The sequence below is a fragment of the Silurus meridionalis genome, chromosome 17 (genome assembly GCF_014805685.1).
Source record: "Silurus meridionalis isolate SWU-2019-XX chromosome 17, ASM1480568v1, whole genome shotgun sequence".
NCBI lineage: Eukaryota > Metazoa > Chordata > Actinopteri > Siluriformes > Siluridae > Silurus > Silurus meridionalis.
In genome coordinates this window covers 11,245,983-11,264,119 of record NC_060900.1, presented here as the reverse complement: position 1 = coordinate 11,264,119, position 18,137 = coordinate 11,245,983, and the positions used below count along the sequence as shown (strand labels likewise).

At 42.2% G+C, this 18,137-nt stretch overlaps 1 protein-coding gene across 4 annotated transcripts in view; it reads right to left on the bottom strand.

Moving 5' to 3' along the window:
* Positions 1–18,137, bottom strand: part of si:dkeyp-117b11.1 (B-cell linker protein) — a 111,488-nt gene that overhangs the window by 65,301 nt on the left and 28,050 nt on the right. For all 4 annotated transcript variants that reach the window (XM_046870603.1, XM_046870604.1, XM_046870605.1 and 1 more), the window contains exons 8-10: positions 15,798–15,884; positions 15,689–15,717; positions 15,491–15,536 (exon numbers count right to left, since the gene is read on the bottom strand). In XM_046870603.1, coding sequence (XP_046726559.1) covers positions 15,491–15,536; positions 15,689–15,717; positions 15,798–15,884 — 162 coding nt within the window. The remainder of the gene's footprint in view (positions 1–15,490; positions 15,537–15,688; positions 15,718–15,797; positions 15,885–18,137) is intronic.

The following is an 18,137-nucleotide window of genomic DNA, read 5'->3' as shown; positions in this document are numbered from 1 at the left end:
AAAGACTGAATGCTGTAATAAAATTAAAAGGTGTTTCAACAAAGTATTAGTCTAAGGGTGTGCATATTAATGTAACCACATTATTTTAGTTTAATAATTTTAATTTTTTTTTTTTTTAAGATTTTAGTTTGGTTTTTATTGGGTTGTACAGATTAAAGGGCACATTTTGTAAAAATTTCTGAAATTATATATTTAGGTCTCATTTTTTACATTTTAAAAACCTGCCATTTTATCAAGTATGTGTTTTAAGAAAAAATTATGAAGACAGCAATGACTGTAATGAAGAAGTTTATAACAGCATAGCAGTAACAAAATACATGAAGCACTTTGGGTTCATCGGAGTCAGAAAGAACAACAAGCTCTGCCCAGATATTTTATATTGTTTTCCCTTTGAAGTGTGGATAGGAGTTAGCTTTTAAATGTAAATTAAGTGTAGGAAATGAATAGAGGAACACATGGCTGGTTGATCAAGCCAGAGGTCACTGTTGTAATGGCCCCCCCAGCAGGTCAGGTTAGGGTATTGTTTAAATGATAATCATGGTCTCAGACACCTTTTGGTTAGAGATAGTCCTTGATAGCTTGCTGGCTCTTCCAGACTAAATTGAAACTATGATTAAGATTAATACAACTGAAATTCTACATCAAACTACATAACCACTTTTGTGAAATTTAAGCCATTTGTGAATGAGCTCATTTTTATATAGTGTGGGTGGAATCTGGGTTGTGGCAGACTGTAAATTCTTACAGACCGCCTGTGATGCTATTTGAACTGAAGCATCACATCCACTCCCTTTACACAGATTACAACTCCTGTCATAGGCAGGTGCCCAGTGTAGGGTGCCCACCCAATGGCCAAATGACGGAATCCACTAGTGTGGGTGAAGGTATGCTGCGTGTTAGTCCTTCTTGCGTGGCTGTAAAAGATTACTTAAATAGATTGCACTTTGTTACATTAATCCATCCGTTTATGAGCCTTCAGTTTGTACTATCCTGGTCACAGATTTGCGGTAACGCCAGACTACATAATCAACTAGATATAAATGATTTCAGGAAATTTCACAGTTAATAAAGAATTTTATATTTATTTGCCAGGTAATAATCAATAAACAAATGTCACATATAAAACAAATAATAGAAAAAGTTGTATAACATGATCAGCATTAAACTAAAAATTTTAGCAATACAGTTTACTAAGGAAATGTTAAAGAATCACTATACCTGGCAATAGAGACACACAGAGACTGTGTGGGAAGTTCTGACTATCGAATGCTTCCCGGAGTGTTTTGCCAAACTTCCTTAAATACCCAAACCATCGTAAACACTTGTAAATTCAAAGTAATAAAAGCTTTGCACACCCTTTCTTTGGTGACCTAAAAACCAAATGTCACCTAGACCACCTGGTAAGGTTCTTCTCCGGGGCAACCCTTATGTCAGTAGGACAGAATTTCTCCAAACCTGAGGTCTGTTCTACTGATATGGAAATGAGATCATATTTCCAATCACACTGAGACCTTTAAAATGATACTAAACATGTGAAGGTAAAATGTATACATTTCTAAATTGTAGTTATTATATTATGCAAGTAAAGTAGCTTGAATTCCGGGACCTTCTCAGTCACCTTTCCATGATCCAGCCATCTCCCCAGAAGGGGAAAGAGGGGGGCTCAAGGATGGGTGACTGGGCAGCTGAACAAATGGCTTTCTCTCCTCAGATCAAAGAGATCCTCTACTCAGATTAGAAGGTTTATTGTTTTGTTGCATGGTAGTTCTCGGGGTCTGGCCTCATGAAGTTGCATGGCAGTTCTCGGGGTCTGGCACCATGAACAGATCTGACCATCCTTACACCAGTGGTGGTGAAGCCTGCCTTAGGTTGTCCATAATATTTTCTTACATTGCTGAGCCACCCAGCAAGGGATTTCCAAAAAAATAAAAAGTGGGGAAAGGTAAGAAAAACAGTTTCTTTCTTCTATGCTTTTATTTTAGTTCAGGGAAACCCCTCGTTTTAAAAAATCTAGAAAAGAAAAATTTTAAGGGCATTTAAGGATTTTGTTTATTCAGTATAAGCAGTTCTGTATATTTCTGTGTAAGATTCTAACAAAACTGAATCACTCTGATGTAGTGTGGTGGCAGAGTTGTATTGGAATTGAATTGTTTCTAAAGTAACTGAAGCAAAGTGCTTAAGTTTAAAAGTTTCTAAAGAAATTTAAACTTCCTATGGGATTATTATTAAGTTTCTAAAGAAAGAGTGAAATTGGTGATAATTTAAAGAGCGCGGTGCACAGTGGCTCTGTAGAGTTTAAAACAGTTTAAAAATAAGCAGCTTAATTCTAGAGTCAGTATCGGAGACATTTATACAAAAATTAATAAGTCTGTGAAACAATATGGAAAGAATAAAAGGACAGATTGCAGAAAGAGATCACATTTCTAAAAACTGTTATGCTCAAATCATCTGTTGAAACCTTGTTTAACGATTTGGAGGAATTTAAGGCTGCCTGTCAGTTTCTGATAAAGAATGGCACAACTGAGGAAAATCCCAGTAAAAGGTTGGTAGTTTTGCATTGTAAAACCGAGTTCCAGAAATATTTAATTTGCAGAAAGACAGTGATAAGGGTTGAGAGAGATTCTCAGTCACTCAAAAGTGAATGCTCCGACTATACAGTTAGATTTCCCATAATACCAATTCACGTCACTACGACTGTGACAGTAAATGAAGGAGAGGAGGAGCCAATAGTCTCGACTCTGGTCAGAGTCAGACACCTTGTCAGGGAACACAGGTGCAGGGCTAGGTGAGTGAATGGGAGGACCCAAATGCAGGATGCACACTGGGGTATTTAGAAAACAGGTTTTAATAGGATTAGCAATAGTGCAAAGGTAAAAACAAAGTCCAAAAACAATCCAGGGTCGAAAACACAGGCAAACAGGGCGATGCAGAGAAGAAAAAAACCAAATCCAAAAAACAGTCCAAAAAAATCCACAAACCGGCAAACAGAACAATGAAGGGCAGAGCAGAATCACAAACCACAAACAGTCCAGAGTTAAAATCAGGGCAGAGGCAGTGCAGAACAGGTACAGGATCAGGAACCAGAGCAAGCAGGGTGGCAAAAGAAATCTCAGTAGCTATGTAGCCGGTAAGATAATCTGGCCCTGAGCTAAAGTCTTGGTTGTCCTTAAATACTGGGAGGCGCGGGAAAAACAGCAAGATGGCCACTGGCCCGGAAGTGCTCACCGCAGAACCGGAAGTGCTTGCCACGAAACCAGAAGTGCGCGCAGAGTGCCCGGAAGATCCTGACACACCTTGTCTGGAGCCTTAACTCAGAAAGTAAACGACAGAACTGCAAATAAGTTAAAAAGGAAACAGGGACTGCTTGGACCAGGGACTCTGGTCAGAGTCAGACACCTTGTCAGGGAACACAGGTGCAGGGCTAGGTGAGTGAATGGGAGGACCCAAATACAGGATGCACACAGGGGTATTTAGAAAACAGGTTTTAATAAGATTAGCAATAGGGCAAAGGCAAAAACAAAGTCCAAAAACAGTCCAGGGTCGAAAACACAGGCAAACAGGGCGATGCAGAGAAGAAAAAAAACAAATCCAAAAAACAGTCCAAAAAAATCCATAAACCGGCAAACAGAACAATAAAGGGCAGAGCAGAATCACAAACCACAAACAGTCCAGAGTTGAAATCAGGGCAGAGGCAGTGCAGAACAGGTACAGGATCAGGAACCAGAGCAAGCAGGGTGGCAAAAGAAATCTCAGTAGCTATGTAGCCGGTAAGATAATCTGGCCCTGAGCTAAAGTCTGGTTGTCCTTAAATACTGGGAGGTGCGGGAAAAACGGCAAGATATCCACCGTGCTCACCGCAGAACCGGAAGTGCTTGCCGCGAAACCAGAAGTGCGCGCAGAGTGCCCGGGAGATCCTGACACACCTTGTCTGGAGCCTTAACTCAGAAAGTAAACGGCAGAACTGCAAATAAGTTAAAAAGGAAACAGGGACTGCTTGGAGTGTTAGGACTGATGTCAGATAATTGGGATAAAATAGATGAATGGGAGCAATCGAAGTTGCAAGATAAGCAAAGTAAATTTTGTTCCCTTTGCCAAAAATTGGCCACATAGTCCACAAATGCTGGTCTTTAGGAAATGGACGTCTACCAACCTATTTCCTTCGGCGAAGAAATACACATTCTGATAACCCAGATCAGGTAACTGTGCATTTAAAAGAAACTATATGTGAACTCACAGTAGTATTCAATAAGGCTATGGGGTCTGTAGTAAAATGGTTAGCTGTCCCCTAAGAGTAAAAACTCTGTTTGCTAATGTTGCCTTGGTTAACGACTTTTTATGCATTTTATGCATTTCGGTCCCAAAAAGACTCCTGTAATGTCCAAGTAGTATTTTGTTTCAAGCAACTTTGAAATTAGGTTTATACTATTAAAATTACAATCTCTGCAGTTGTTCTTATGGAAACATCTGCTATAAGTTACACATGTAACAAACATATATGTAGACTAATGTGTATTTAGTTAAACCAATCTCTCAAGGTGGAATTGTATGGGTGTACTGCCCCCTTGGGGAAGAGTTATTTGTGTTTTGAGTTTCTTGTGTTTTGTCCACGCAGAGCTACCGTAGTTTAGTTATTCTCCTAACATTCCTACAGCAAGTCATACTCCAGAGTGTTAAAGTCTGTAAACTAATATTTTGGCCCCTAAAAATATCTGTCTGTAAGTATTTGTTTCATAGTGATCTTAGCTTCCATTAGATACCAAATGTTGTCATTTTAGAAAGAAAATGCAGTGAAAGCCTATGCAATAGGTCTTTAGGAAAGACAGAATTCTTTGAGATTTTTAACGTTAACACAGGCCCCAAAGTTTACACGTTGAAAACCTGCTCAGGTGTAAGTGAGACAAGGGCACGCCAACACTAGTGTTCCACATTAATCGAGTGCAACATGCTCCCAGATGATCAGTCTGAGATCCCAACACCGGAGGACTCAATACACAACACTCACCTCAAGCATCTGGCAGACAAGATTCCAGATTTGGACCCTAATGCTTCAATACTGGTCCTCCTTGGACGAGATATATCACGAATGCACAAGGTCAGAGTCTACAATGGCCCCCACAATGCTCCGTATGCCCAGCGCCTCGACCTCGTTTATCACACAACAGTGTTGAGCAACGGAAGCACATCTCTTTTGGACTCTTGCCCCAACTCATTCTATGTCAAAGAAAAGGTCCTGAGCACTGACTCCCCATTTAACTCTTTGAACATGACCAGCTTGATTGACATAGATGAAAACGACTGAAATTGTTCATGAGAACCCCACATGAAGACAAACCTGCCATGTCAGTGGAGGATGAACTCTTCCTGGTGATCATTGATGAGCAAATGTTTATGGACGAGTCCAACAGCTGGGTGGCGCCACTACCCTTGAAAACAAACAGGCACAGACTACCCAACAACTGAGACCAAACAGTCAAACGTCTCAGTTCGCTGCGTCGCGTGGTTGACAAAAAGCCCCACATGAAAGAACATTTCTTGAACTTTATGCAGAATATGTTTAAGTCAGGACATGCAGAACCCGTCCTGCCAACCGACAAAGACCAAGAGTGTTGGTACCTACCGTTTTTTGGCGTCTACCATCCTCGCAAACCTAAACAGATGCGTGTAGTGTTTGACTCTAGTGCCACTCACGAAGACACGTCTCTGAACGATGTTTTGTTGAGCGGCCCAGACATGAACACACACTTATTGGGGTCCTTTTGTGTTTCCGCAAAGAACCTGTGGCAATCACTGCGGACATAGAGCAAATGTTCTATTGTTTTGTCATTCGTAAGGACCACTGCGACTGTGCGTTTCCTGAGGTACGAAGATAATGATCCCACAAAGGTCATCAGAGAATACAGGATGACTGTACACGTGTTTGGAAATAGTCCGTCTCCCACCATAGCAATATAGGGCGGCTCTGGCTACACAAGATGAGTACAGTGACGAGGCCAAACAGTTTGTTCTTAAAAACTTTTACGTTGATGACGGACTGGCTTCCTTTCCTTTAGATGCCAGTGCTATACAAACTCTGAAAAGCACCAAGGAAATGCTTGCAGACTCTAACATTTGCTTGCACAAAATAGCCTCCAACAGCCCAAATGTAATGGAAGTGTTTCAATCTGAAGAACGTGCAAAGGAACTGAAAAACCTTGACCTTGGTGCAGGGGCCCCTGCCCTTACAGAGAAGTTTAGGGCTTAACTGGGATTTGCAAATGACTGTTTCACCTTCCTCATGTCAAGAGAAGACAAGCCATTTACAAGAAGGGGCATTCTTTCTGCTGTTAACAGCTTGTATGATCCCCTTGGGTTTGCAGCCCCCATTATCATGCAAGGCAAGGCTCTCATCAGAGAATTGTGCTCAGAGAACTGTGAATGGACACTCCACTGTCAGCAGAAAAAGAGGCACAATGGAAATCGTGGTATAACTCACTTATTGACCTTGAGAAACTACAAATCCCTAGACAGTATGTGAACACATCACTGTAATCTACCTGTCAAAGAGAGCTGTGTGTCTTTGCAGACGCTTCTATATCAGCCATATCAGCAGTTGCATACCTTCAAACCATAGACACCGAAGGTCACATCCACGTACAGTGCCTTGCAAAAGTATTGACCCCACTTGGCGTTTTTCCTATTTTGTTGCCTTACAACTTGGATTTAAAATTGATTTTTATTTGGATTTCATGTAATGGACATACACAAAATAGTCCAAATTGGTGAAGTGAAATAAAAAAAATAACTTGTTCCAAAAAATTCTAAAAAAGAAATAACGGAAAAGTGGTGCGTGCATATGTATTCACCCCCTTTGCTATTAAGCCTCTAAATAAGATCTGGTGCAACCAATTACCTTCAGAAGTCAGGTAATTACTTAAATAAAGTCCACCTGTGTGCAATCTAAGTGTCACATGATCTCAGTATATATATACACCTGTTCTGAAAGGCCCCAGAGTCTGCAACACCATTAAGCAAGGGGCACCACCAAGCAAGCGGCACCATGAAGACCAAGGAGCATGCCAAACAGGTCAGGGACAAAGTTGTGGAGAAGTACAGATCAGGGTTGGGTTATAAAAAAATATCCAAAACTTTGAACATCCCACGGAGCACCATTAAAGCCATTATTAAAAAATGGAAAGAATATGGCACCACAACAAACCTGGCAAGAGAGGGCCGCCCACCAAAACTCACGGACCAGGCAAGGAGGGCATTAATCAGAGAGGCAACAAAGAGACCAAAGATAACTCTAAAGGAGCTGCAAAGCTCCACAGCGAAGATTGGAGTATCTGTCCATAAGACCACTTTAAGCCGTACACTCCACAGAGCTGGGCTTTACGGAAGAGTGGCCAGAAAAAAGCCATTGTTTAAAGAAAAAATAAGCAAACACGTTTGGTGTACGCCAAAAGGCATGTGGGAGACTCCCCAAACATATGGAAGAAGGTACTCTGGTCAGATGAGACTAAAATTGAGCTTTTTGCCCATCGAGGAAAACGCTATGTCTGGCGCAAACCCAACACCTCTCATCACCCTGAGAACACCATGTTTTTCATCAGCATGGACTGGGAAACTGGTCAGAATTGAAGGAATGATGGATGGCGCTAAATACAGGGAAATTCTTGAGGGAAACCTGTTTCAGTCTTCCAGAGATTTAAGACTGGGACAGAGGTTCACCTTCCAGCAGGACAATGACCCTAAGCATAATGCTAAAGCAACACTCGAGTGGTTTAAGAGGAAACATTTAAATGGCCTAGTCAAAGCCCAGACCTCAATCCAATTAAGAATCTGTGGTATGACCTAAAGATTGCTGTACACCAGCGGAACCCATCCAACTTGAAGGAGCTGGAGCAGTTTTGCTTTAAAGAATGGACAAAAATCCCAGTGGTTAGATGTGCCAAGCTTATAGGTACATACCCCAAGAGGCTTGCAGCTGTAATTGCTGTAAAAGGTGGCTCTACAAAGTATTGACTTGGGGGGGGGGGGTAAATAGTTATGCACGGTCAAGTTTTCAGGTTTTTTTTCTTATTTCTTGTTTGTTTTACAATATAAAATATTTTGCATCTTCAAAGTGGTAGGCATGTTGTGTAAATCAAATGATACAAACCCCCAAAAAATCCATTTTAATTCCAGGTTGTAAGACAACAAAATAGGAAAAATGCCAAGGGGGGTCAATACTTTTGCAAGGCACTGTAGGCTTCTGCATGGGCAAGTCCAAATTAACTCCTAGACAAATCCACACAGTACCTCGCTTGGAGCTATATGCGTCAGTTCTGGCAGTTGAGCTGGCAGACATGCTACTATATGCTACTATATGAACACAAAGTGAAATACTACATTGACAGCCGAGTAGTCTTAAGCTACATCAACAACACCAGCCGAAGGTTCTATGTCTATGTCGCCAACCATGTTGCTCGCATCAGAAAGTCATCTGAACCCAGTCAGTGGAACTTTGTGAGCACGGAAATCAATCCTGCCCACCATGGAACACGACATGTGCCAGCTTCACTACTTAGTTCTACCTATTGGTTTACTGGTCCTGATTTCTTGAGGAAAAGTGATGGAGAGTGTCCTGTGCAACCAAACAGCTTTCAACTTGTTGAACCTGCCACAGTCATTGAAGTCCGCCTACAAGTCTCAACATTTGCAACCACAACTGTGACAAAATCGCTCGGCTCACACAGGTTTGAGCGCTTCTCCAGTTGGAAACGTCAAACTCATTGAAAAGGTCAGATCTATCTCAAAAGCTCCTGACTCAAATGTATCAAAGATGGACGCTCTAACACAAACAAAGTTAGTTATTGTACGAACTGTTCAAGGCGAGACATTTGAAAGGAAATAAACACTTTAAACAGAAGAGAGGACATACTAAAACACAGTCCACTGAAGAATCTCAATGTGTTTTTGGATGAAGAAGGACTGGTGTGAGTAGGAGGACACGTGACTTCTGCTGAAATAACTCAAGAAAAAGCCAGCCCATCGTTATTCCAAAGAAGCATTACATTGGCGCTTTGCTGGTTCAGTTCTACCACGAACAGATTGCACCAAGGTAGACACTTCACAGAAGGAGCCAACAGGTCTGCTGGACTGTGGATCCTTGGAGGAAAAAGGTTGGTGACAAATGTTCTCAACAAATGCACAACCTGCCGCAGGTTAAGAGGAAATGTACAACAACAAAAGATGGCAGACATTCCAGCTGTTCATCTCATCCAAACTCCTCCTTTTACACGTCAGAGTGGACATGTTTGGACCATGGAACATCAGTATCTGCCGGACAAGAGGTGGAGTGCTAAAGAACAAATGCTAGGCAGTAATGTTTACCTGTTTAGTGTTATAGCAGTATACCAGGCAGGGAGTGAACTCTTCCCTCAAGAGGGCAGTAATTTGTGTTTTGAGTTTCTTGTATTTTGTCCACACAAAGCTACCGTAGTTCAGTTATTCTCCTAACATTCCTACAGCAAGTCATACTCCAGAGTGTTAAAGTCTGTAAACTAATATTTTGGCCCCTAAAATAGATACCAAATTAGATACCAAATTTAGTCATTTTTGCATGTTTTCTATTTGTAATTTGTAAGACAATATGTGGTGTTATTACTGTTAGCTTCCCTGTGGCATTTTCCATGTATATTAGCATCATGCTAATTGCTTGCTAATGAGATCGTTTTGAGGGTTTTAGTTAATTCTAAATACTTATTTTACATTTGCATTGTCTATTCACCCTATTGAGATTGTAATATTCTTTGTTTCTGTATGTTACAGTTTCATAGTCCTTCCAGTAAAACACACTAAAAGAGCAAGACTCTTCCTGGTTCTTTATTGGAGACTGTTAGCTATCGGTAAAGCAAGTTTACACACACACACTAGTAAAGGCAGAATAATGGGTTATTTCTACTATAAGTAACACCAAAAAAAAAAGAGTAGAGTTAACTGCTGAATTTTAACATGTAATGCTTCTCCCCACAGCATTTAGAGGTGCTACACCTTAAACTTAAGTGATGCTTTGGTAATGGGCTTTCATCCCATTCAATGTTCATTTACTTGTAATGTGCCCAGTGTTTTCAGAGGAAACTCCGGATACGCTGAAAACGTTTGTGTGTGAAAAGAGGAAGGGGGGCAATCCTTTCTGTTTTCCTGAGTTTTTCAGAATCACCAAACCATGATGGCTGAATGGATGGTAACATTGGCCTTTTCAGTGACAAGAATGATGCAAGAATACACAGAGATACAACCAGCACTTCTTGCTGGTTTGGTGAAGATGAGACAATATGAACAGACAATATCCAGAAGAGCAATTAGTTGTTTTTTTTTTTTTTATTCCAGAATTTTTTTTTTTTAGTTACCAAAACTAGAGGATGTGCAAATGTCAGTGATGCAAAAGAAAGCTTGTTTGTCATATTCCTAAAGCTTGCGCAGGTCTGAAAGCAGAAAAACATTTTGTCCAAACAAATACATGATGGAGTTAGCTATTTCATATTCAGGTTTAATTTTGGATGTAACTTTAGAGATCACTGTATGTATATATATTCCTCATTATTTGCCAAATATTATATTGTATGTGATCCATGTTAAGACGTCAGATTGCAAATTCTATAATCACTATAGAATGTTTCAGTTAGTTGTCATGGTTCTTAAAGGCCTCACTGGTTTTTTTTTAATTATTTGTCAATGTATTATGTAAATGTGTATGTGTTGCATGGTAAAACATCAGATTGCGGATAATTCAATGATCAGTGTAGGACGTCTCTATTGGTTGTGATGGTTCTTGAAGGCCTCCATTCCAAACCCAGTTAAAATTTTACATATACTCAAATATTTCATAGAAATATGTCTAATATGACCCAATGACGGATACAATTTTACATTTACCAAAATTGCATGGTAAGCATGCCGAATGGGATTAAGCAATAACCAGTGTGCATGAGGTGATGATCCGATGACTGGTAAAATTCTTTGAGGGTCGAGGACGACCTAAAGCAGGGCTTCACTGCCACTGGGCACCTGACTAAAACAGGAGGTGTAATCTGTGTAAAGGGAGTGGATGTGATGCTTCATGGCCAAAAGAATCAAAGGGGGAAATACAGTCTGCCACAACCCAGATTCCACCCCACGCTATATCAAAATGAGTTCATCCACAACATCCACTTAAATTTCACAAAAGCAGTTATGTAGTTTGATGTAGAATTTCAGTTCAATCCTAATCATAGTCTTAATCATAGTCATTACGATCATCGTTGTCCTCATGATTTTTTCTTACAGTGTTTTATATCCACTGCATTTTTTTCACCCTCTGCATCCATGATGTCAGCATAGTAATCTGTCAGATAATGTAACATATGCTACTTCGCAAACACAAAATTTACACAGTGGGGTGTTTACACAGACATAAATTAAACAAGGAAAAGAATAACTGTAAACTAGACACACACTAATTTATAACATGACAGAAGGAGACATGACAACTGCAAACAGAGGAAATCTGACTATTAAATTGTAATATATTTTGCTAACTATTAATAATAATAATAATAATAATAATAATAATAATAATAATAATAATAATAATAAATTCTCCACCAAAAGTATAGGTGTCAGGGAACCACCAGCCATGCTTCCCTCCTACACTCATCTCACCGTCCAAACTACGGTTCACACTGGCGATCATCCCTGGACTACCCACATTACGGATTCTACCCGCATTACGGATTATACAGACTCTTCGGTTTGTGTTTTCCTCAAGCCCCTCTGCCTTGTGTATTCAATCTAATAAAGTGTCTAACCATACTCCCGTTTAAGACTCTTGGTCCACGCGTGACAGAAGATCGGACTGGTACCAACCACTTACCTCGATGGATCCGCAGCTGGGTTCTACCTCGGATGCCATCAAGGAACTCGTCGCTGCGCTCCAGGAGGCCTTCGCTCTGGCCTCTACCTGCGGGGCTTCCCCTTCCACCTCCAGTGGCCCGATGGCTCTTCCAGGTTTGTATTCCGGAGCCACAGCTGAGTGCAGGGGCTTTCTTATGCAACTGCACAAGACTGATCCTGGATAGCATTCCTTATCTCCTTACTCACCAGAGGGGCGCTGTCCTGGGCAATCATCGTATCATAACTATCATATGCGCTATTCACCAGCCACTTTGCGGAGGTGTTCTGCACCGCCACTGGGGCCCTCACCACAGCTGATCAGCTCCTTACCCTGCGCCAAGGGTCCTCCCAGCCTCCCAGCCTGATTCCCAGGATTGAATGCCGACATTAAGCTGGCTATGGCCATCTATGACCATACGCTGGGGCTAGAGGCGTTTATTTAGCGGTCCAGCTGCATTTCCCAGCGGCTGGCGGCTTGTCATTCCCCAGAGATGGAACCTGCCCCTCCACGCACCATCTCATCTACTCTGGAACCTGAACCCATGCAAGTCAGATCCCAACAGCTGTTGAGGAGAGAGAGGGAGCACTGCCTGTCCAGCAGAGCTTGCCTATATTGTGGCGAGCATGGACACCTCATTACTCAGTGTCCGGCCCGACCCCCACGCCTGGCGGTGAATACGGTCGATTTCACTGCGGAAGTCACTCACTACTTTTTAAGCTCCTGGTCACATTAATCACCCCCACACTCTCCCTTCTGGTATCAGCCCTTGTAGATTCCGGCTCCCACGGGCAAATTTTATCTCTTATAACTGTCTAGAGCACCTGCAGCTGTGCCAGGAGAGATGATCACAGGAGCTGGCGGTGCAAACCATCCAAGGGAGACCCCTGGGGCATGGCTGGGTGAAGTACTGTGCCCCGAAGGTCATCCTCCAGGTCGGCTTGCTCCATTGTGAGGAGATCTGGTTTCTCGTCCTCAAGAACTCCACGAGGACACCCCTGGCCTGTACTACACACACCGAAGTTGTCCTGGAACCCGTGTGACGTCCTCGAGTGGAGCAACCAGTGCAGGGAGCAGTGCCTTCACCACCTGCTTGTCCACTTCCAATCTCGATCCTCCTAGCGGCCACGCTAGTAGAAAGCAGGTGTACCCATTTCTGTCCACACAGGCTGCCCAGGTGCTTGTTCAGTCTCTTGTAATTTCAACAATGGCTATCTTCAAGCAATGATTGATTGAAAAGGAGGAGGACTCTGGCCCTGCTTCGACTATCGCAACAAGAACGTTTAAATCGCTCCACTTCTGTACCCGCTCCTCCTGGTACCAGTTGCCCTAGAGGATCTAAGGGGTGCGTGGATCTTCACGAAACTAGACCTTCACAGTGCATACAACCTGGTGCGCGTCCGCAAGTCAGTTCCTACTATGGTCTTTTCATTTCCCCCGCGGCGTTCCAAACCTTCATGAACGAAGTGTTCAGGCCGCTTCTCCACCGGTTCATGGTGGTGTACATTGACAATATTCTTGTCTTCTCCTGAGATCCTACAGAACACCGCAGCCATGTCACCCAAGTCCTAGAGCAACTCTGGGAACACGACCTCTACCTCAACCTGGAGAAGTGCGAGTTCCACCGGCAGGAGTTGCTGTTTCCTAGGCTATGTGATCAGTGCGTCTGGTATACAGATAGACCAGGGAAAGGTGCATGGGCCCCAGAGGCTGAGCAGGCATTCCAGGTGCTGAAGAGGAGGTTCAGTAGTGCCCCTCTCCTGCGACACCCAGACCCACAGCACCCGTTCATTGTGGAGGTAGATGCCTCCTCCACCGGCACAGGGGGTGCCTTATCCCAGCAGTCGGGAAACCCCCCGTGGCTGCAACCCCACACCTAATTCTCGAGAAAGCTCTCCCCCACAGAACTATGATGTTGGAAACCAGGAGCTTTTGGCCATCAAACTGGCACTTGAGAAGTGGCGTCACTGGTTGGAGGGGGCAGAACACCCCTTTACAGTCATCACTGACCATAAAAACCTCCAGTACCTGCGGAAAGCCAAGCGCCTAAACCCCCGACAAGCCAGATGGGCCCTGTTTCTCACCACGTTCCACTTCACCATCACCTACCATCCGGGCTCCAAGAACGGCAAGGCAGACGCTCTGCCCTAGATCCATGTCCCCGACGAGCCCAAGGAAGGATGTTCGTCCACAGGCCGTGCCGCCAGTCCCTGCTGAAGTCGATCCATGAGGTCCCAGGCTTGGGCCACCTGGGTGGGAGACAGACTCTCCTTCTGGCCCAAGCTCGCTACTGGTGGCCCGGGATGAACAGGGAGGTTGCACATTACGTCCAGAGCTGCCCTGTCTGTGCGATATACAAGACCCCATGACACACCCACAGGAAAGCTGATCCCCCTGCCCATTCCGCAGTGATCATGGTCCCACCTAGGGGTGGATTTCATCACAGATCTGCCTAGCTCGGATAGCAACACCTGCATCCTTGTGGCCGTGGATCGATTCTCCAAGGCCTGCAAGCTGGTTCCACTCCGCAGCCTGCCTACGGCCCTAGGGACTGCGGAGACACTTTTCCATCACGTCTTCCGGAACTTTGGCCTGCCAGAGAAGATTGTGTCCAACCGAGGTCCCCAGTTTACGTCCCACGTTTAGAAGGCGTTCTTCAGACTCCTAGGGGTCACCGTAAACCTGTCATCGGGATATCACCCACAGACCAACAGGCAGGCAGAGCGGAAGATACCTCCGGTCGTACTGTAATCAGGACCAAACCACCTGGAACCGCTTCCTCCCCTGGGCCGAATACAGTCAGAACTCCGTATTTTACTGGTTTTTGACTATCCGGTCATTTTGCAGGACATTGTAGTTGGCGGAGCAGTTGCGCTCTTCAAGCCCGTAAGCGTTGGAAGCGACCCGGCGCACTGGTCAAGTTCCGAAGGTGTGGCTTGAGAACTTTGCTGCCTAATATTCATCTGCTGAATCGCCTCCACACTGCTCTTCTATGCCCCTTTACAGACCCATCTATCAAGCTCCTGAATTTTGCAGATGACACTCAGCCTCATCAGAGATGGTAATGAATCTGCATATAGAAGCGAGGTTAAGCAGCTGGCTGTCTGGTGCAGTCATAACAACCTGGAGCTTAACACGCTCAAAAGAGTGGCGATGATTTTTGATTTTAGGAGAAACCTCCGAGCACTCCCCCCACTCACCATTATGAACAGCACTGTGGCAACAGTAGAGTCATTCAGGTTCCTGGGCCTTCAGAGCAATATTACTCATTATTTATTTTTCTTTAAAAAACATGCAATAACACTATTCTTTTATTATTATTATTATTATTATTATTATTATTATTATTATTATTATTATTACTTTGTTTATTTTTTTATTTATCATAAAAGTGCAACTGGAAGCTTCTGTCACCAAAACAAATTCCTTGTAAGTGCAAACATACTTGGGAATAAAGCTCTTTATGTTTTTGATTATTCAGTGTACATGATGCACCCTACAATTTGATATTGAATCTTTTTACAAAATCTTATCCACTAATGCTGTCAGAATTGTTCATTTAAACACACTTTATAACAATACATTAGGTTTCAGAATGACCTGTTGTAGGTTCCACATATAAATCATGTGTAGTTTGTCTTTCACGCTGAAACAAATCAAACACAATATTGTTACAAATCATTACACTCACTTATGTACATCAAAGTTCACTAAAGCTCTTATTGTGCTCTATGCAGGAACACAGTAAGATTAGCCTATTATCCTAAATATGTTTTAAATTACATACAGATAAATTACCTGTCCTTCATTTGGATCCAGGTAAACATCTGAAAGATTAAATTCTGATTAGTAACAACATACATCCTTTCATTTTGATGTCACTATAAAATATATGTGAAAAAAAAACCTTCATCTTGGTGAGAAGCAGGTAAAGGTGGAGGGTTCTTTCTAGGGGCCATTTTTTTACTGGCCCAGTTATGGGAGGTGTCAGGACCTTCAACAAATAAAAAAGAGGAATAAATGTGGTGAGATTGTGTACTTTAAGGTCTTTAAATATGAAGGCTGCAAACTAGGTCTAGAATTACCTGCGACAAAGCATTAATTTACTTTCAAAACCAATTTAGCTTATTCAGAATCCCATTCTAGGAACCCTGTGTGTCAGGCAGAAACAGGATGGCTGCTTAACACTGCTCCTCAGAAACACATTCATTCACACCTAGGGGAAGTTTAGTTTAGCCAATCCATCTAGCATGTTTTTTATGTACTGGGAGAAATGCAACATTGAATGGTTTCCCCTTTTCTGATTTAGATGTATTGGTGTGCAAGTAAGCTAGCTAGCAAATATCTGGAAAGGTTTGCCCTTAGATATACATCTTGTATAAAACACCTACCCACACTGAAGTCTACCTTAATTCAAGTAAAGCCTCAGAAGTAAAATGCCCATTAAAGCAGAAGCTGGCACTGTTTCTTTGCAGAAAGAGAATCCTTCAATCATTGTCTTGATCGGGTATAGAAAAAGCTGTGCATTTTTTAATACACCTCAGAACAGCATACAGAGGAAAGACACGCAACAATTCCTAGACATTTTGATGGGAGTTTTGATCAGCAACACATTCAAGGGTAATTTGCTTGCTAGCACTACATTTAAACATTGTTAACCCCCTGAAATTACTGTGTGTTGTCACAGGTATAAGGAAATTAAGCAAATACTATGGAGGCCAAAGATTCAACAGTTTATAACAGTGGTACTCAATATTTTCCACAACTGGCCAGTGTGGGTGCAGGTTTTGATTCCAACCAATCAAGGGCCACACCTTATAATTATAAAAAATAAAAATCATTGGATTTAAACAAGTAAATTGGTGTGAACTTTCTTGGTTGAAATGAAAACCTACACCCACACCAGAATTGAATTTGTCACATATTCATTCATACAGAGTACATTTAGTGGAATGCTTTTTTATGACTATTCAACATGTAAACTTGAAGGAAAAAAATATATATAAATATATATAAAAATATATATATATATATATATATATATATATATATATATATATATATATATATATATATATATATATATATAAACACACACACACACACACAAATTGCACAGAAATGGATGTGTATGACAGATATTGACAGAGGTACAGATTAAAGTGTTTTAGTGTGATTTGTCTTTAAAAAGTGACCATGTGCCGGTATAAGGTGACAAAGTGACACTGTGCTGTGACAGTCCCAAGTTAAAGTGACAGTCCAGAGTTAAAGTGAAATATACAATAGTGCAAAAATAATTGTGCAGTGAAGGAAAAGTAAAACGGAGAGACAAGTCTAGGTACTAGTTGCTGGGTGTCTCCTGGGTTAGACACTGAATGGCCAGCTCCTGCTCGTTCTCTCTTTGTTTGCTTTCAAGGACCGGAAGCGCTTCCCTGATCGCTTCCACATCACCCGTTTTAATCAGTCTATACTGGCTCCCAATCAAATCTCGCATTGATTCTAAAATACTGCCACTGACGTATAAAGCACTTAACGGTCTCGCACCGCAGTATCTGAGTGAACTTCAGTACCAGTATGATCCTCCATGCCTAATTAAATCAAAAGGTGCAGGCTATTTGTTGGTACCACAAATAATGAAGACTACAGCAGGGGGCAGATCTTTCTCTTTTAAAGCCCCACAGTTATGGAACAACCGTCCAATCAGTGTTCGGGACTCAGACACAGTCTCAGTGATTAAATAAATACATTTTCAACCACGACTTAATCAAGCCATTTATCGGTATATTTTTTCTTAGGTAAAGGCGCAGATCTAGAGGAATCATGGATATAGAGTGTTTGGTGAACTGGGATATTTGTATGCTGTCGTCCCCTCACTTTCACACAATTACTCAGGTTTGTGGGAAGTGGGAAGATCCACAGAGGGGATCTTCCCACTTCATCCAGGCCTGCCAGGCCACTCTGTGCAGCTCGGGACGGTTTCTCATCAACGCTTTGGGTTGTTCCATGAAATTCCGGAGTAAGAACGTGAGCTTTGAGGATAGATTGGACTGTAGTTAATGTCAACAGACTGCTACATTGACTCAGAACTATATTTCGATTCTGATCATCATCACTGTACCCTGCAACATTGTTGCAACACACAGCTGCAGCTACCTGTGTACCAACATTTACTTTTTTTCCAGTGTTCACTACACCAGCTAAGACTGCATATTTCACACACACACGTACACCTACACCTACACCTACA